Source organism: Staurois parvus, unplaced genomic scaffold (genome assembly GCF_062004578.1).
Source record: "Staurois parvus isolate SC_StPar_1 unplaced genomic scaffold, SC_StPar_1.0 ptg000101l, whole genome shotgun sequence".
Lineage (NCBI taxonomy): Eukaryota > Metazoa > Chordata > Amphibia > Anura > Ranidae > Staurois > Staurois parvus.
In genome coordinates, this window is record NW_028317897.1 from 877,459 (window position 1) to 898,846 (window position 21,388).

The following is a 21,388-nucleotide window of genomic DNA, read 5'->3' on the forward strand; positions in this document are numbered from 1 at the left end:
ATGTGAGCTGCCTTTCAGTGTCACCCATCAGTGCCAGTCAGTGCCACCTATCAATGTCAATCAGTGCCAGTCAGTGCTGCCTAAGAGTGTCAGTCAGTGCCACCTATCAGTCCCATGTATCAGTGCTGCCTTTCAGTGCCAATCAGTGATGTCTGTCAATGCCCATCAGTGCCTCCTCATCAGTGTCCATCAGTGCAGCCTATCAGTGTCCATCAGTGCAGCCTATCAGTGCCCATCACTACAGCCTCATTAGCGCACATCAGTGAAGGAGAAAAATCACTTATTTACAAAATTTTATAACAAAAACTTAAGAAATTTTTTTTTTTTCAAATTTTTTAGTGGTTTTTGGTTTGTTTAAGAAAAAATAAAAAACCCAGAGTTGATTGAATACCACCAAAATAAAGCTCTATCTGTCACAAAAAATGATAAAAATTTCATATGGATACAGTGTTGCATGACCGGAAATTGGCCTGGGCAGGAAGGGGGTATAAGTGCCCTGTAGGCTTGTGGTTAAATAGACATACCTGAGGGCCATTTGTATCCCCCTGATGATGTCTAGCTCTAGAACTCTTTCAGATAACTTTGGGCCATCCTGTCCTGTTGCTAGTACGCTCCTACCATTGAACGCTCGCCCCCAGCATCACCAGAGTAAGTGTTCTCCTTGTTTAAATCCCTGCGTGTGTTCAGTGTGCTCTCTCTGCCTCTCTTTCAGCATTGCTGAGCCCAGCTGCTGCCTCAAATGTTATTCAGCAGTCAAACCTTTTAGCAGTAGGTTACAATAGGGATGCCTATTGCAAGGGCAACTGGCTAGGGAATTCCCCCTCTTTTTAGAGATTTGCTCTCTGTGTTTCTGGGACAAGAAGTGCAGGGGAAACAGACACATAACTGACAGGGATTCTAATTCTTCATGCACACTGGATGTTTTTACAGCGGCTATTTTTGGCTTTTGGTGTTTTTTTTTTCTACAGCCAGTAAACTCCCCAGCATGTTATCCTATGTGTCCATACACACATAGACTGTAATCAGCGTTTTTTAGCTGGAAAAAAACCCCAGAACTAGTGGGTTTCTAGAGGAGCTTTTTAGCTGTAAAAATGCTCTAACTCAGAAAAACGCGGCAAACTGGCGATTCTGTACTTTTTTTGAGCAAAAAAAATTATTTTTTTTGTAAAAAAAAAAAGCTAAAAAATTCTAAAAAAAACACAAATGTGAAAAAACGCAGCTAGACGCTAATGCAAAAACACTAAAAAAACGCTGAAAAACCTCACATTTTTAAAGTGACTTTACACAGCTAACGTTACCAGCGTTCTTAAAACGCCCAGTGTGCATGCAGCCTTACAATTACCTGTCTAACCCAAAAGTTATTTTTGTAGTTTTGAATAGATACATTTTAGGAAGATGCTTGCTTTGTTTAGATTACCTTTCAGTGTGTTTGTATTTTCTGACATTTTGTTCCATTTATTTCTTATCCGTCACCTCATTCTGGGAATCAGGTTACTGAGATACCTACGGGTGTGAGCTCAAGTTTGTTTTTTTTTGTTTTTTATTTTAATTTACTGTTTCCCTAGGTATAAGGGGTCTACAGAGTCGTATATTGAAAAAGTCATGATTTCCTCAAATGCAGAAGAAGCCTTCCTAATCAAGATCTTGCTGAGACAAACAAGACGACCAGAGATCGGTGATAAATTCAGCAGTCGACATGGACAAAAGGGTAATCCTTCCTTTTTTATTATTCTTACGGCCCTCTTACATAAATTGAAACTCCATGTTTAAGAAAATCCCCTCCATGTTACCCAAGTATATACAGGCAAGAACTTCCACAAAGCTCATCTCAGGTTGTTTCCCTGTTATAGATAATGACAGGCTATTTCTTTGCACTTTCAGAAATCTTTAAAGCTAAATTCGAGGCAAAGTACTAAATACACAGGTGAAATGCATATATGGGAGCTACATTCTCTGCTAAAGTCTTTGTATTTCTGTCCATCCGTTCCCGAGACTTACACAGCCTTGCCAGACATCAGACCCTGTCTGTTGATGACTTTTCTTTAATGCAGTTAAGGAATTCAGCCAGGTTACCTCCCCGTCCCAATTCTAAGACTGGACAGTGAAGGAGCAGCAGCAGGTAATCCCTCAGCTCAATTAAATGTATTAAATTAAATTTGCCAAAACCATAGACAGTGCCTTGGAAAAGTATTCATACCCCTTTACATTTTCCACATTTTGTCATGTTACAACTAAAAACGTAAATGTATTTTATTGGGATTTTATGTGATAAACCAACACAAAGTGACACATAATTGTGAAGTGGAAGAAAAATAAATGGTTTTCAAAATATTTTTACAAATTAATATCTGAAAAGTGTGGTGTGCATTTGTATTCAGCTCCCGTTAGTCAATACTTTTGTAGAACCAACTTTTAACTGCAATTACAGCTGTAAGTCTTTTTGGGGGATGTCTCTACCAGCTTTGCACATTTAGAGAGCGAATTTGTTGCCCATTTCTCTTTGCAAAATAGCTCAAGCTTTGTCAGATTGGATGGAGAGCATCTGTGAACAGCAATTTTCAAGTCTTGTCACAGATTCTCGATTGGATTTAGGTCTGACTGGGCTATTCTAACACACGATCGTGTCATTGTCCTGCTGGAAGGTAAACTTCTGCCCCAGTTTCTAGTCTTTTGCAGACTCTAACAGGTTTTCTTCAAAGATCCCTGTATTTGGCTCCATCCATCTTTCCATCAACTCTGACCAGCTTCCTTGTCCCTGCTGAAGAAAAGCATTCCCACAAAATGATGCTGCCACCACCATGTTTCACAGTGGGGATGGTGTGTTCAGGGTGATGTGCAGTGTTTGTTTTCCACCACACAGTGTTTTGCTGTTAGGTCAAAAAGTTAAATTTTGATCTTATCTAACCAGAGCACTTTCTTCCACATGTTTGCTGTGTCCCCCACATGGCTTCTCGCAACCTGCAAATGGGACTTCTTACTGCTTTCTTTTTGCCACTCTTCCATAAAGGCCAGATTTGTAGAGTGCACAACTACCGTAATATTTGTCCTGTGGACAGATTCTCCCACCTAAACTGTATCTCTGCAGCTCCTCCAGAGTTACCGTGGGCCTCTTGACTGCTTCTCTGATTAATGCTCTCCTTGCTGGCCTGTCAGCTTAGATAGACGGCCATGTCTTTGTAGGTTTCGTGTCATAATCTTTCCATTTTCGAATTGTAGATTGAACAGTGCTCCTTGAATTGTTCAAAGCTTGGGATATTTTTTTTATAACCTAACCCTGCTTTAAATGTCTCCACAACTTTATCCCCGACCTGTCTGATATGTTCCTTGGCCTTTACTGATGCTGTTTGTTCATTACTGTTCTCTAACAAACCTCTGAGGGTTTCACAGAACAGCTGTATTTATACTGAGTTTAAATTACACACAGGTGGACTCTATTTACTAATTAGGTGACTTCTGAAGGCAGTTGGTTCCACTAGATTTTAGTTAGGGGTATCAGAGTAAAGGGGGCTGAATACAAATGCGCGCCACACTTTTTTTTAGATATTTAATTGTAAAAAAGTTTGAAAACCATTTATCATTTTCCTTCTACTTCACAATCCCAATAAATACATTTACATTTGGTTGTAACATGACAAAATGTGTAAAATTTCAAGGGATATCAATGCTTTTTCAAGGCACTGTAATATGAGGTCAAACCTAAACACTTTCAAATTTTTTTCTAATTAGGCAAGCCCTTGCACCACATAGTTACGGGTAAATCTGAATGAAATTGAATAAGAAAATTGTATAATGTATGGCCAGCTTAAGTGCTGCTGTACATGGGGTTGCAAGAGAAAAGTAATATTCAGCTATTTGAACTAGTTGCATTATATATAATGTGTGTCTGTGTTCAGTCTCTAGTCTCATGTGCTCTAATATATGTGCCATCTGAACTAAATGTGAAAATCCTTGTGCAGTAAACGTATTGGCATTATCTGGGATGCAACTTTCCATGCAGCAGGTTGGCTGTGTTTTGACCTTGGCCTGCCTCTTTAGAAGAGGCAGGGAGTAAACTGAAAAATCAGGGGGGAGTGAGAATTCTTTAGAATACTGTTGTCCTGGTTGCAAGTAAGTGAAATTGGAAGGTTTCACAGTTAAAGTGGAACTAAACTCCCCATTATGGTCATCTTCTTACTGATGGTGTAATAATCAAGCAACATGAGATGCTCAGAAAACACAAATTCACAGAATGGATGAAGCAGGGAGATCTTTGCACTGCAGAACCTCAGGTACAGCTTCCTTTCAAGCAAGGAGAACAGTGAGCAGCACAGTAATGCCATCACTAAACCTCACTCCAAATCTGGTAAAGCCGGCCATAGATAGAGACATTTTCTTTTTTGCAACCCTTGGTTGCAGGAAAGAAAATCACTCTATTCCCCATTAACACAGTCAGTGTTGATGGGGGGAGTGCTCCCTGCAGAGTCATTATGTTCTTCTGGTGGGTGAAGCCGTCCCTGCTAGGAGAACACAGTGATTACTGGTAGCGGCTATACCACCCGCTAGCAATAGCATGGCAAATCCGACAGGCTTGTTGTACCCAAGTTCATTGATCAGTCAACTTGGGTACATTCAGCCTACCCATACATGGTTCAAATTGCGGCCTGTCCCTGCTGAACCGGCCGAGATTTGAACCTTGTATAATCAGCTTAAGACTAGCAGTCAGAGGCAGCAGTGCCTTCTTAGATGATCTCACACTGCAGATATACTGAGATGAGGCTTTAGGCACAATAGGTGCGTTACTGGTGTTCAGGAGGAAATCGGGGCAAAAGGTAATTCTTTCAGCGTATATCTTGGGCATGATTTCATTTGTAGATGTTCCTTATGGCATAGCATATGTTTCATTTTTGAGTTCAGATCCATTTAGAGCCCCCATTCCCACCTGAGTGTTATGTCGCACTACTTCCGAAGCATAACAGCACTGTAGATAAAGAATCTCATTATTCTCAAGGGACCTGTTCACACCTGAGTGTTTTATCACGTGTTGAAGCTCTACAAAGTACATGAGCTTCTTTGGAGCAGAATTGCATAAACATATGACACATGAAGATTTTCTCTACTATAGGCTGTGCATATGGGGCAACAAATGACCATGAAATTACATAATCAATGCACATTTTTGGCTGATGAAATACACAAAGTAAGGCTTTTATACTACCTATAAAAGTCTATGGGGCTAAAAATGCACGGTTCTGCATCCTGTACTACAAGATGTGTGTACAAAAAAAATGAAAAAGAAAGCCTCTAAATTTTTTGGGCTGCACTCAAGGTAAATGTGAATGGGGGCTTGCATTTCCATACTGAATCACTTTAAGCATCCTATATATCGGTGCCACTTGCTACTGCTTCTCCACTGCAGATACTATGATCTGCAACAGATTTAGCTATCCATGTGGGTTAGGTTAGGCCAGTGTTTCTCAACTCCAGTCCTCATGGACCCCCAACAGGTCATGTTTTCAGGATTTCCATTATTTTGCACAGGTGATTTGATCAGTTTCACTGCCTTAGTAATTACCACAGCTGTTTCATCTGAGGGAAATCCTGAAAACATGACCTGTTGGGGGTCCATGAGGACTGGAGTTGAGAAACACTGGGTTAGGCCAATACAGGCATTTGTCATGGGGACTGATACCAACATTGTGTCCTCTTGTATAAGGTGGGCTATGAGTGCATGAGCCATATACATACAGTACATATTTCAGCTATGCCTATGATTATTTGAACAGATAAACTGTTAATCCTTGAATCAGTAACTTTTGGCAATAGCCCATTCATTGGCACATTCTATGCAATGAAGGCCTAATATTGATTTGCTCTGCTGATGTAATTTGCTACCAACCACCTTATTTATTACAGGTACTTATATAGCGCCATCAATTTACACAGCACTTTACACATTTGCATTCGGCCCCATGTGTACGGCAGCCAGTCGTCCTGCTTATGTTGAAGGGTATGACCCAAAGGTCTGCCGATCGGCTTCTGATCAGTGCTCTCAGCCAATGGCTGAGAGCTACGGCCTGGTGGTGTGTTCTTGCAAGGGGACAATCCCCCTGTCAGAAGACAATAGCACAGCAGGGGCTGTACTAACACTGTTTGTGTTAGTACAGTGATTTGTCAGGTTTTTTTTTTTTTTTTTGTTCAGCCCGCTGGTTGAATGAAAAAAATAAACTGATAATGTGTACTAAGTCACATTTATACATACACATATTAAGACCAATCTAGACAGGAGCCAATTAACCTACTAGGATGTCTTTGGAGTGTGGGAGGAAACCCACACAGGCACAGGGAGAACATGAAAACTCTAGGCAGGTAGTGCTGTGGTTGGAATTCAAACCCAAAACCCTAGTGCTACCAGTCTGAAGTATAACTACTTATCCACTGAGCTGCACCTTGAAGTGTTGGGTGTCCCAGTCTTATCACATTTTCTATATAGTATTAAATACTTTAAATCCATCAGGGAAACGGAACTCTTTTTAAAGGATAAGTGCACCTTTTAAAAAAAATAATAAATGCACATGTTTTTGCAGGCAAAAGAAAATGTACATTTATTATTTTTTTAGGAACCTGTAAATCATTGCACGCATGATCAGCAGATCATAGGTGCTATGCTGGGCTCCTGCAGACTCTGTGTTAGCTGCATGCTTGTACCTCGTACGAGCAGACCGTTGAACACTGACAGGAAGCCTCGATGAACTACCACAGCTCTCAACATCGCCTTGGTAGTTCATTAAGAACTACAACTTGACAGCCGCAAAGGCTATCAGGCGTTGTAGTTTCTCATTCACAGAATACTGTGAATGAGTGTAGCATGTTAAAATAGGTGAACTTATCCTTTAAAATGGACCTAGAATTCGACAATGTTAGTTGATTTAAGTGTAGTTTGATTTACAAAGACAATTTAAGACAAAAATGGGGCCCTAGGCAAGATAGCAGTTTTGGGCTCCCGCCATCTCTACAAGTAACATTGATATTGATGAGGATTGCAGTAGGCACAGAGAAGTTGCCTGATTTGCATTATCTTTACTGGCCATCCTCCCTTGTAAAATGACAGGCAGATACACAGACTGTAGTTGTGCTGCATGGACAGCCTGCACACAGTATCTCCTAAATCAGGAATTACGGAGAGAGAGAGAGAGAGAGAGAGAGTCTCACAAACATTTGTGAAAGAATGGGTCGCTCTCAGGAGCTCAGTGAATTCAAGAGTGGTACCGTGATAGGCTGCCACCTGTGCAATAAGTCCATCCATGAAATTTCCTTGCTACTGGCCGATCAGCTGCATCCAAGCCTTACATCTCCAAGTGCAAAGCGTCTGATGCAGTGGCATAAAGCATGCTGCCACTTGACTCTAGAGTACTGGAGATGTGTTCTCTGGAGTGATGAATCACGCTTCTCTTCTCGGCAATCCGATGGACGTGTCTGGGTTTGGCGGTTGCCAAGAGAATGGTACTTGCCTGACTGTATTGTGCCAAGTGTAAAGTTTGGTGGAGAGGGAATTATGGTGTGGGGTTGTTTTTCAGGGGTTGGCCTGGCCCCTTACAGTAATTCCAGTGAAGAGAACTCCTAAGTTGTCAGCATACCAAGAGATTTTGGACCATTTCATGCTCCCAACTTTGTGGATGGCCCCTTCCTGTTCCAACATGAATGCGCACCAGTGCACAAACCAAGGTCCATAAAGACGGATAAGCGAGTTTGGGGTGGAGGAACTTGACTGGCCTGCACAGAGTCCTGACCTCAACCCGATAGAACATCTTTGGGATGAATTCATGTGCAAACTGCAAGCCAGGCCTTCTCGTCCGACATCAGTGCCTGACCTCACAAATGTGCTTCTGGAAGAATGGTCACACATTCCCATAGACACACTCCTAAGCCTTGTGGACGGCCTTCCCAGAAGAGTTGAAGCTGTTATAGCTGCAAATGGTGGGCCAACTCAATATTGAACCCTACAGACTAGGACTGGGATGCCATTAAAGTTTGTATGTATATATATATATATATATATATGTGTGTGTGTTTTTATGTATGTATATATATGTTTGTGTGTGTGTGTGTGTGTGTGTGTGTGTGTGTGTGTATATATATATATATTACACACACGTGTTTTTTGCTTTTTTACGCAATGGTGGTAGTCTTATATTTTAACTTATTAGAATAAATGATGAGTAGCAGAAAGAGTTTTTGCGGAATATACAAGGTGTCTGGTGAAGTCCACTACTTAAAAAAAATAAATAATTTTTCCCCTGTCTTTCCAGCCAGCATGAATTCAAATCCTCCCTTCTCCACCCATTTAATACCTCTAGGCATCAGTGCTCACCCCTCTGATCTGCAGATCTTTGTTGGAGGTGCTAATCCGTTTTCACATGACAGACTGAGAAATGCTCTTAAAGAGCAGTCATATATTGGTTTCTTTACATCAAAGCCACAGCAGACTCTCTCTTATTCTCCTTCACGTTGTACAACTTTAGAGGAAAGGCTAAAAAAAGAAAATCTGGGTGTTTAGGAAGCTGATTCCTTATCTAGCATTCACAAAGTGTGTAGGTCTTTTAGAAAAGCTTGCAAGCCAGGGAAGGTGTTGGTTTTAGAGGCAGATTCCCCTTCTGTCTTTTGGCTGTAATACATTGTGTGTAAGGATTGATAGCTGCGAGTGATTATATTTTTTCTGGTTTGTTCATTTGCTATGTTTCATCAGTTCACTCACTTGTTTGATGTGATTTGAAATTATTTAATGATCGTTATTATTTTTAATTTTGTTCACTGGTTTTGTTTAAACTTCCATTCATTTAACATTGACAGTCCACCCAGGAGTGATTTTCTTTCTTTTATTGTATAGATAGGCTGGTGATTGACTTTGCCCTCAGATTTCTTGAACTGTATATCTTGTAGACTCCAATTGCAAGATTTCTACACCCATCCCCATACTCCACATTTTTTGGTGTGTGCATATATATATATATATATATATATATATATATATATATATATATATATAGGTAATATAGGAAAAAAAGGTTTTTGAGCCTTGCATCTCTTTAGGTCTCCCTAAACACTTAGGTGCGGACAGTCTGTTTATTTTCGTGTATGCGCATAATATATCAGATGCTAAGTCAACTTAAAAGCATACAGGATTGAATGCGGTGGGGCTTCCATCAAGTCAATGGCATAATAATTCACAACATCTTAAATCAAGGCTAACTCATGTAACATAGGCTGTGTTCGCTATGTGGCAAATGCTATTGGGACTTGAATTCCTACTGAACAGTAGGAAATGCAGTTGTTTGGGAGAGCAGTGACACAATAGGAGGCACAACTTAGTGAATAGGCTTTAATAATAAGGTGACGCTTTCTTTAGTTATAAGGTGAGTCTTCAGATGGTAATCCAGCAATAAGAAAGCTGTAAATGACTGTCAAGTGGATTATTCTCTGGATTATATAGTGGATTATACCTCTAAAAAAAAAATTAATTAATTAAATTATATATTTTTATATATATATATATATATATATATATATATATATATATATATACATTTTTTGTTTTTTACTGAAAAAATACACAGGCTGCCACAGCAGGTCTCTCCTGCAAATGCCAGCCATACTGTTACTTTGAGTCCTTGACTCTGAACACATAGAGAAATATTTGGCACACTAAGAAGAAAAAAAACAGATGTATAATGTGATGGCTAGTATATTATCCACACAAGCAAAGTCCTCAGGTGGTTTAAGGATAATCCAACAATGCTTGACTTGGCAGCTGATTCAAAAAAGAGCTAGAGAAGAGAGTCTCTTCTAACGCTGAACGTATATGCAAATACGGACTGACTTTCCGATCATGATACTTTGGGTCAGTGATTTCAATGGTTAGGTCACCTGCATAGTGCAGTAAAAAGCACCAAGAGTGCCCTGAACTTTCAGAGCCCCTGTGTAACTTTAAAATATGTTATTAATTTAATTGTCATACCTGTCGGCCCACTGTGGTATACAGATAGCCTGGCTGAAAAACTAATACTAGGATCGATCAGCACCATCCTACCTTGGATCTGGGCAACCCAATACGTTGGGTGTGTCCCCAGCCTCACTGAATGAGCACTCTCCCCTTCTCTTGCAATCATCCCAAAAGATCTTTTTGCCTAGGTTTACACACATGTGATGTAAAATTGCCCAATTTAGTAATGCGTTTCAGGGAACTGCAGCAATGCAAATCACTTGCATTGTGTGAAATGCGGTTTTAATACAGCATATCTATCTATCTCTCTCCTCTTAAAATTACATCTAGAAATATTGATTTATAACTAAGCAATAAAGTGAAAGTTTCAATTCTGACATTTGTCCTGTAAAATAGTCATGCACTTCCCTTGCCCAGGCACCCTGGTTTTGCAGCCTCATTGATGCTTATCTGCAGTGTGAGACTCTGCTTTTTTTTTTTCTGGCTACTCTTGGGAAATATTGAGTACGATTTAGAGACATCACTACTGTGCTGCTTCCAGTTCTCCTGGGGCCGAAGTTGTACCTTTTGGACTTGAAATGCAAGGAACACCCTTTGTGTACTACTTTTCATTCTTTGGATCTAGCTTGCCTTCACCTCTCCTGCTGCTTCCTGAATATTCCTCCATTAGTCATCAGATCATGTTAGAGATTCTGCATATAACCCTACAGGACAGACGGTGCTCAGTCCACATCTGCTGCTTCTCTGCAAACAGGAACCAGGAACTTTATTATGGAAAAAAAGACATAGAGTTTAACCATAGATGCAGCTTCAGACTTATAAACATTGCCAACTACTGGTTGAAGAATATATCTTTACTGAATACTGATGTACAGCATATATCAACACTGTATTCCAACACCCCCACTCGACAACTACTTCTTATTAGTCCCATTTTGGATCTCCGTTCTATAAATCTGTTTCTTGTAAGCGGTTTTGTCAAAGCATCTGCAATCCTTTTACATTTTATTCATCCAGACCATGAATGTAATGATGTCTGATGTCAGTATGCTTTGTTCTTGCATTGATCTCATTGGTGGCAAGTTTGATAAATCCTTAAATTGTCCTCATATAAGATTGTAGGCTCGGACATCGGCTCTCCAAGATCTTCAAGCAATTGACGTAACCACACAGCTTTACACTGGCATAGGCAGCAGCAATGTATTCTGTCTCTGTAGAAGGCAAAGCTACTGAGATCTGCTTCTTGCTGGACCAAGATATAGAACTGTTTCCTAATTTGAACAAGCAACCACTTGTGGATTTGTGAGTGTTTAGGCCACCTGCCCAATCAGAGTCCACATACCCTACAAGGTTCAAATCCCCAACTGTGGACAGCTTCAGACTCAAGTCTTTAATTTGTTTGTGATATCTCGTGACTCTCTTAATTGATGTCCAGTCTCTTAGATGTGGCTTACTCACGTGTATACAAAAAAGCAACATGGCAGCTGCGATGTCTGGATGTGTAGTGATTGTAATATGTAGCATTGGACCCACTACTTGTCTAATAATCCCATGCTTGCCAAAATTGTGTAAAATTGTTTTTGTTTCCAAACTAAATAAAGAAGAACAATCAAAAAATCTTAAGTACAAGTAAAATGCACCAATAAATCTACCTTGTTGTTGCAAGCGCCTCATGTGTTGCCACATCAAACAGTGTACATTGCCAAAATATTGCTGCACAACTCCAACAATATTAGTTTTCCCCAGTACTTTATAGTTTGTGGTGGCATTCTGTGAATGAATGAACTACAAGTCCCGACAGCTTTTGCGGCTGTCGCCTTGTAGTTCCCAATGAGCTACTATGGCGCTGTAGAGCGCCAGGGTAGTTCATTGATTCTTCCTGTCAATATGTCTGGTTGCCCGTACAGGCAAGCAGATATACTGACTGGTCTGCAGGAGACCTGCATGGCACCAGCAATCTGCTGACTGCTGATACAGTGCATTACAGGCTCCAGAAATAAAAATAATGCAGATTTACCTTAAAAAAAATGTGCATTTATTTTTTTTTTGTAAAAAGGTGAACATATCCTTTAACCACCTCATTGCAGTTCAACTGTAACAGTTCAGACTTTTGCGATGGCACAACTGTCATCTTGTAAGGTCACTACATTGCCTTGTTTTGTGAGCTTCTTTACTGACAAGAGAAGAGTTTCAAAAGAAGGCAAATACAGGACATTTTTCAGAGATATCTTTCTTGTGACACTCTGGGAATTAGAACAGTAAAGAAAGCGCTCTCCTATTCCTTCTGATTCCATGAATTGCCTATTAGCTGTGGTGGTTTTTTTTATTTTCAAGGTGAATAAAGAAATTTCTGTCTTTTGTCATGTGACTTATAGCGCCTGAATCAACACACCATGCCTGCAAAGATGAGATGCAAATTTTGGATTGAAAAACATTCATTTTTTTGAAGAAAAATCAGTTTCTTTCTTCACAATTTTGGCCTTTTGAAGTTTTAGTTTGGTTTTGCATTCTAGCTTTACAGATTCTGCAGTCTGCTTTTAAATGACCTTGTTTCTTGCGCACAAAACATTCATGTGTTTCTTGTTGCATGTTACTGTTTGTATTCCTTTTTTTTGTCTTTAAAGCAGATTCTGCGATAGAAGCACCGTCATTATTAATGCTTTCTGTTTTACACGTATATTCATCTATAAGCTTGCCCTTAACATATTTCAATATCAGTTCATCTGGACATGCATCAAGTGCTGTGACAAGCGTTTCTTAACTTTCTGGTAAACCACTAAGAGTGCTGCCATATGAAAATCTTTTATTTCTTTTCCTATACCCCTCAGGCATTCAACCATTTTCAGTGTGTGCCTTGTGTAATCTTGCATATCCTGGCCTTTTATCAGCTTGGTTTGGTATCACTTTCTAATCAAATACAGTTTATTACTGAGATTAGCTCTTTCATGCACCTTTTGTAATTCTTCCCACATTTCTTTATCAGTTTCACACTTGCATGTATATATGATTTTATCATCTTCTATGCTGAAAGACTGTGCTTTGAGCTTTTTGATCTTTCTCTCTCCACTCATCTGAAATGTGTTTTGGCCTGACTTCATTTATACACTTTTCCATGTATCTTCTCTTATTAGCAGCATTTTCATCTTCATTTTCCAAGACTGGTAGTTCTGGTTTGATAGATTTGCAAACGTAAGCTTTGTTGCAGCTGTGTTACTGGCCATTTTCATTTATTCTTTATCAATCTTCTTTCTGTTGCTGCATCTTGCACTTGTTTGCTTTAACTGGCTATGACTAGGTGTCTGGGCCCATAACCTGTTAAAGATACTGTATATATAGCCCTACAGAACAGACAGTGCACAGTCTACATGTGGTTATCTGCTTCTTCTCTGCAAACCAGAAACCGGAGCTGTATAATAGAGAAAAGACAGAGTTTAACCATAGATGCAGCTACAAACTTATAAACACTGCCCTCTACTGGTTAAAGAATATATCTCTACTGAATACTGATGTACAGTAGTTGTTGCACAAAATTCATGAACATTTTATTCCAACAGATCACAAGTCATCCATGGTGCAGCTCTGACATAAGGACGCAAAGCCCTGCCTTTATAAAGATGGCGAGTCAACTGTCTTCCTCATAGCAATGCATGACAGTGTGTCTCCTGGCCCTGAGGCACAATGTGGTGTGATTGGCTCTGTTGTGAACCCACCAGACACCAGCCCCTGCGGCTGGTGTGAATAGTCCCTGACAGCGTGAATAGGGTCCAAGGTTTCAGGCCTTTACACTCCTGCAATTACCGTATTTTTCACTCCATAAGACGCACCTGACCATAAGACGCACCTAGGTTTTAGAGGTGAAAAACAAGAGAAAAAAAATATTCTGAACCAATGGACTGCAGACACAGTACAGGGGATGACCAGAGACTGCGGACACAGTACAGGGGATGACCAGAGACTGCGGACACAGTACAGGAGATGACCAGAGACTGCAGACATAGTACAGGAGATGACCAGAGACTGCGGACACAGTACAGGAGATGACCAGAGACTGCGGACACCGTACAGGGGATGACCAGAGACTGCGGACACAGTGCAGGGGATGACCAGAGACTGCGGACACAGTGCAGGAGATGACCAGAGACTGCGGACACAGTACAGGAGATGACCAGAGACTGCGGACACCGTACAGGGGATGACCAGAGACTGCGGACACAGTGCAGGGGATGACCAGAGACTGCGGACACAGTGCAGGAGATGACCAGAGACTGCGGACACAGTGCAGGAGATGACCAGAGACTGCGGACACAGTACATGAGATGACCAGAGACTGCGGACACAGTACAGGAGATGACCAGAGACTGCGGACACAGTACATGAGATGACCAGAGACTGCGGACACAGTACAGGAGATAACCAGAGACTGCGGACACAGTGCAGGAGATGACCAGAGACTGCGGACACAGTACAGGAGATGACCAGAGACTGCGGACACAGTACAGGGGATGACCAGAGACTGCGGACACAGTGCAGGAGATGACCAGAGACTGCGGACACAGTGCAGGAGATGACCAGAGACTGCGGACACAGTGCAGGAGATGACCAGAGACTGCGGACACAGTGCAGGAGATGACCAGAGACTGCGGACACAGTGCAGGAGATGACCAGAGACTGCGGACACAGTGCATGAGATGACCAGAGACTGCGGACACAGTACAGGAGATGACCAGAGACTGCGGACACAGTACAGGAGATGACCAGAGACTGCGGACAGTGCAGGGGATGACCAGAGACTGCGGACACAGTACATGAGATGACCAGAGACTGCGGACACAGTACAGGAGATAACCAGAGACTACGGACACAGTGCAGGAGATGACCAGAGACTGCGGACACAGTACAGGAGATGACCAGAGACTGCGGACACAGTGCAGGAGATGACCAGAGACTGCGGACACAGTGCAGGAGATGACCAGAGACTGCGGACACAGTGCAGGAGATGACCAGAGACTGCGGACACAGTGCAGGAGATGACCAGAGACTGCGGACACAGTGCAGGAGATGACCAGAGACTGCAGACACAGTGCAGGAGATGACCAGAGACTGCGGACACAGTGCAGGAGATGACCAGAGACTGCGGACACAGTGCAGGAGATGACCAGAGACTGCGGACACAGTGCAGGAGATGACCAGAGACTGCGGACACAGTGCAGGAGATGACCAGAGACTGCGGACACAGTACAGGAGATGACCAGAGACTGCGGACACAGTACAGGAGATGACCAGAGACTGCGGACACAGTGCAGGAGATGACCAGAGACTGCGGACACAGTACATGAGATGACCAGAGACTGCGGACACAGTACAGGAGATGACCAGAGACTGCGGACAGTGCAGGGGATGACCAGAGACTGCGGACAGTACAGGGGATGACCAGAGACTGCGGACAGTACAGGGGATGACCAGAGACTGCGGACAGTGCAGGGGATGACCAGAGACTGCGGACAGTGCAGGGGATGACCAGAGACTGCGGACAGTGCAGGGAATGACCAGAGACTGCAGACAGTGCAGGGAATGACCAGAGACTGCTGACCTTTGGGGAGGGAGGGGGAACGGGTACCTGAATTTGACAGGTACCTGCTCCCACTTCCGCGGAGTTGTCCTTCCCTCTTCTTCCCGGGAGGCTTCTGTGACAGCCGGGTGCCCACTGCGCATGTGCGAGAAGTGCTGCGATTTGTGAATGGCCCGGCGCCTTCTGGGACCTTTCATGTGTCCCAGAAGACACCGGATTATTCACAAAGCGCAGCACATGCGCAGTGGGCACCCGGCTGTCACAGAAGCCAACGCGGGAAGACTGTGCAGCGCTGGAGCGAGGAACAGGTAAGGCCTTGCAGGAGACAACAGCTGAGCGGCCGGCCCGGTATTCTGACATGGTGGCCGCAAAAATACCGGACCGGCCGCCTTATATTCGCTCCATAAGACGCACTTACATTTTCCCCCCTTTTTTGGGGGGAAAAAAGTGCGTATTATGGAGCGAAAAATACGGTACTTTTTCTATGTACAGAAAAAGTCATCCAGGTGGTTTAAACAACTTTTATGCCTTTCAAATCATTTTTTCATGCCTAAATCTGCTTCAGAGCAGATGTAGGCATGTTTAGACACATTTACATACATTTAGAGTGTCTAATTGGCTTCTGGATGCACAAAGTCCTATTTTCTCAAAACACCTCTAAACTGACCGCACCTACACACAGGTAAACACAGTGTGACTGGCACTGTTGAAAATCATTGCAGGGTTATATGTGTGTCCTAAAAACAGAGGTTTCACAGTGCCAGCATGAATAAAACCTTGTGTATTATATGGCCCTTGTGTGTCCCTTCATAGCTTTTGAAAGCAAAAAATGTTGATGAGATTTTCTCATAAATGAGCCATCCTTTTATAGATTTGTTCCTTTTTTAAAGTGACGGGCTAATTGGCAAGTTGCAGCTTGAAGTAGGAGTGGCTAGGCAGCTCTTCACTCTGTAGAGTTTATTTTTGCTGTTCTGGGTCCCCTCTATGAATTCCATATTAAATGCTCATTTGAAAGGTTGGCAAATATTTAGATCACCCTCGAGCTCTGTGACCTGCCGACCTTTCAGCACATTCTTCAGAGGAGCTCTGTCTTACTACGTTTTACTGCACAGAATAAAATTACAGTTGTGTTTTCTGACTGGGCCAAACCAAACATGCATTGTTCTTCCAGCACTGCTTTCTTGCAGTGTGTGTGTATTTTGTCAAGTTCCTGGGGTGGTTTTATAATGGGGCAGGAGCATTGTGGGGTTTTTCAATTAATCGGGCTTTTGTGTGCTTACTGCTATGCAAATGTGTAATTCGCAGTCTTTTAGGGGCTTCTGGGAAAGCTGTGTACCAACTTTATTGTTCTTGCTGCCTCTACAAAAGCCATATTTAAATTAGATTGTTAATAACATTTTTCTGCTTTTTAACTGGACAAGATTTCCTGAGCGAAGTTCACCAAGTCTTTTCTTTTTCCTCTTTGAAAATATACAGTTGGCTTCTAGTGTTGTGTGAATTTTAAAAGAATCAAATACAGCATAGTAGTGTGGCTTTGTTTAAATAGAGACGTTTTCAAAACTTTTAAAAAAATATATATTTTGCAAATACTGTTATGTGCATATGTATACATGGTCGGATGTTGATACTATTTGATGTTGATACTATTTTATTTTATTTTTTTTTTTAAATTTTAAGTGTTGAGCAGATGAAGTAGGAACATTGCTCCAGGAGATTTTTACTTGGGTTTGCAATTTATGATTTTACCAGATGTTTGTAATAAACTTAACATTTTTGTAATATTTTTCCCACAGTTTTATTGACAACATTCATATCCACATGATATCTCTAAAACCATTTTGTAAATTTAAAGGAATTGATAACTGCTTTCTTGGTAGAACTTCTTGGGGATTCAAAAAATCTTTTTTGCCTTTTTTTATTTTTTTTTTTTTATTGTTTCAAACCTGTTTATTGAAAAGCAATGTAAACCACAGCCTAGTATGGTTTACATTGCAGGGGTTACTTTTTTTGGGATTAGTAAAACTATTTTAAATTTTTTTTTAAGTAAGATGTTAATATCAGTAGTATATACCGGTAACTGTTTTCTTAAAACTTTTTACACAGGGAGCAAATAAAAAAAGTAGACTTTAATATTTGATTTATTATGATATGTCTTATCATTTTCATAAATTTCCAGTGTATAAAATGCAATCTTTAATGAGAATGAAAGAGGATTTGCAGAATTTTGGAATTAACATTTTTGAGTTCTTTTTTAAATGTGATCTTCTAAGTAGCATCACTGCATGTTACATTTTTTTAATATTTTGCTTATTTTTTTAAAATTAAAAATCATATTTCATAATAATTTGGTTTCTGTAAGCCATTTCCGATAATTTTTTTAAGCTACTATTAATTGCACAGATCTAACATTTGGCTTTAGATTTTTAAGTTTTAGCTTTAAAATCTAAAATATGCAATTATAATTTTGTAAATCAATATACACTTTGTTTATTGGTGTTGGCATTCCAATTGTTTAGAAATTCCCCTCTTGAATGCAACAGTTTTCAGTTTTGGGATTACATTTTTATCTTTACCTATCTTGGCGTTCATTAGTTCAAACTATAACTTATCTTAAGCTCATTATGCCCCTTTTGTGTTATCTTGTATTAAAATCTGTCAGCTATGACTGGTCTTCCAGGCACAGTCAGCGGAGCAGAATAAGTTAATTATTTACTTGTGTCACTCGGGCCCTTCATCTAATGAAATGCACAGCTGTGTTGGATCTGTGGATGGCTGTGGAGATCCCATTGTTACACGAGTCAGCAGAGGGTAGGAGCCGCAATGATGGAGAGTCCCCACTTCTTTCTGCTGTTTTGCCTTTCTGTGTCGATTTCATGGTTCTTTTATCACTCACTTTCACACAAAACAAACAACACAGCGACAGTCTGCTATGGGAACCGACTTGGCACATAAAAGGAGTTCTCAGGGGTTGGCTCTTTCCAAGGTACCTTTAGTGCACATTCGCCTTTTACAGTGTCAGAAGGTGTTGTTTACAAAAAGTACAGTATCAAGAAACAAAGTACAGTATTTTCATAAGGTGTCAAACACTATAGTATTCCGTCAAATACAAAAAGTATAACATTTTATGGGGAGCCATAAATGAAATATTGTTTTGAGAAGTGTAAAAAGTACAGAATTTGGTCATCGGATTTTACCTTCTTGTAGCTGATACACATTTTTTGATTAGGGAGTAGCTGTGACTTTGCACATCCTGTTAGACTTGTTTTGAGTACTTTTTTTCCTTCTTTAAAATAAATAAAAGATCCAGGGGAATGGTAAGGGATTGAAGAAGCAGGGAAATGTTTACTTGAATCTTAAACACCATATACATCCCTTTTTCCTGCAGTTTTCATGCCAGTTTGATGATGTTCTAGGTCCTTTCTCTTCTTTCTCAATTGTGGCAGTGAGCAATCTTTTTCCTTGAATTGAACCAAGCTCATGTATTGATGTGGGAGCACTCAACCCAGGAGAGTGTTGTAAGACCAGGCTTTGTGATAACACTCCCCCACAAGGTGTGCCCATGACAGCCTGGGCTTACAGGAAATGGGTGAATGGCACGGTTTGTCATCTAACCCTGATAAGACTGGAGGATTGTTTAGTGGGTGCCTGAGGGGTATAGGAATCACCACTTTTTTTTTTTTTTTTTTTTTTTTTTTTAGATTAAAAACATTCTCCTCTGGGTGATTCATATACATTTCTAGGATTTTAACCAACTTTGTTGCAGATTCCTACCTGATAGCTCTTTGTTAAGCTGGGTACACACTGGCCAGAAATTGGCTGGTTGAGCAGGAACTGGGTAACTTTTGGTCAGTGGACAGACCAACAGAAACTGGTCTGACGACTGGCTATTGTCGAAGGAACATGCTGGAAAACCAGCATCTAATCCGTGCTCGCAGCCAAAATACAAAGACACAGCCGGAGAGATTGCCACACCAACTTCACTTGTGTTGGTACAGCGATCTGCAAGTGTGTACGGGGCTTTAGATTATGTCTTGTGTAGGACTAATTGTGACTTTCATTTTTGATCAGCTGACACACTTGCTGAGTTCTGATGAGGAGAGTGGCAGGGTCTGCATTCTTTTAGAAGTGATTAGCCCTTTAGGAGCATCTCACCAAAACTAAAATTTTAGTTCCAGAGGATGCCTAAAATCTGACATCTGTCTTACTGCAGATTTCTGGTAACATCAGTGAGCCAATCACACAAGCCGGAAATTACATCTCTCTGTCCATACCAGCTGTGTAGGGAACGCCGCCATGTTGCCATATTGCATTGAATTTGATGGAAAATTTCAGTGCTGCGAATTGAAAATATAATTTTTAATAACAATCACCATATGGCTTGTGTCACAAATGTATACATTATATTTTTTTGTTTTTATTTGTGATATTTTTTTTCCCATGGAAGTGGAGTTACCTTTCTAAGCTCTTTCTGTGGTCTAGTAGTTTACATTAGACAAACATGTCTGCATTATCTGACTTCAAGTGTGCCAAGATGGTTGATGAGGTGAGTTCTCCAATAGATATATATAAAACTGAACAACCATTCTATTTCTCTGTAGCTAACTGCAAACAAGGGATGAGCTTTCAAACATACCTTGGTTTTTTTTGTGAAGCTAATGAGCTTACAGTACTAAGGCAGATTCTTTGAGTAGGTGAAATGCACTTGAATGCCAGGCTAGTGGCTATAAGTAGAACTAAGGCCAAAATATTTTCCATTTTGAATAGAGTAAGGCAGGGTTATAACCTCTTTCATTTTGTTCCAATTTGTATCCCATTCGGGAGATTTCCCTGCACTTCTTATCCCATAGCCACAACAGGAACCCCTGGATGTCACCAGAAATACTTTACCCTTTGAAAGATTTCCCCTTGATTCCTGTTCTGGTGACAAACCAAAATTTGAGATACTTTCACTCTCTATGATAACAGTAATCAGCACAAATAGAGAAGGAGAATCTCCCTAACAGGCACAGACCACACTAAAAAGCTGACAGGTGTTCTAATCCTTCTCTGTTCTATCCGAAACAGAAAAAAAAAAAGTTTTGCACTTAGTTACACTTTAATACTTAGTTGGCCTACAGCATTTTAAATCCGTTCTGCCAGTCTTGTGGTCACTGCATCCCCCCACCAGACAGCATAGTTGGGATCTTTATCTGTGTAGTGTATTCAAAAACCTGCCCCAGCCTGTTGACTCAACACTAAAGTAGCTACATTACTCTGATGGTCATCCATGAGCGCTTAACTCCCATTAATAAGCTTAGATTTTGGATAAAACTTCAATTGGCTCAATGTGCTTCCCAGTTAGAGTGAAAGAGCACTGCTGTGCATTGGATGACAGAAAGCTAAATGAAAGAATTCAAGTACTTACAGTATAATAGTTGTGTTTTAGAACTGTGATTTAATAATAAATATGTACATAACTGGATTACATTTTTTATATACTATATATCTGCATAAAGTTCAGATTTAACTCTTTCCTGCGGTGTCTACTTAAAGCGAATTTAAATCCACAAAAACATTTTTCATATATTGCATTTTACCTGTTCTTGCCTTGAAAAACAAGAACTATCTGTTGTGCTTTTCCTATGAATCTACTATGTAATGATGATGAACAGAGTCAGACATGTTTGAAGTCCAGCCTGTGTGACAACCATGGCTATACAGTGGATATAAAAAGTCTACACACCCCTGTTAAAATGTCAGGTTACTTTGATGTTAAAATATGAGACAAAGATATATAATTTCAGAACTTTTTCCACCTTTTAATGTAACCTATAAACTGTACAATTCAATTGAACAACAAGCTG

The 21,388-nt window shown here is 40.7% G+C and overlaps 1 protein-coding gene across 1 annotated transcript in view; it reads left to right on the forward strand.

Annotated features, from left to right (window-relative positions):
- POLR3B (RNA polymerase III subunit B) overlaps positions 1–21,388 on the forward strand; it is a 139,361-nt gene that overhangs the window by 103,787 nt on the left and 14,186 nt on the right. Inside the window, exon 23 of the mRNA XM_089671194.1 lies at positions 1,566–1,708. Within this exon, the coding sequence (XP_089527320.1) occupies positions 1,566–1,708 (143 nt within the window). The remainder of the gene's footprint in view (positions 1–1,565; positions 1,709–21,388) is intronic.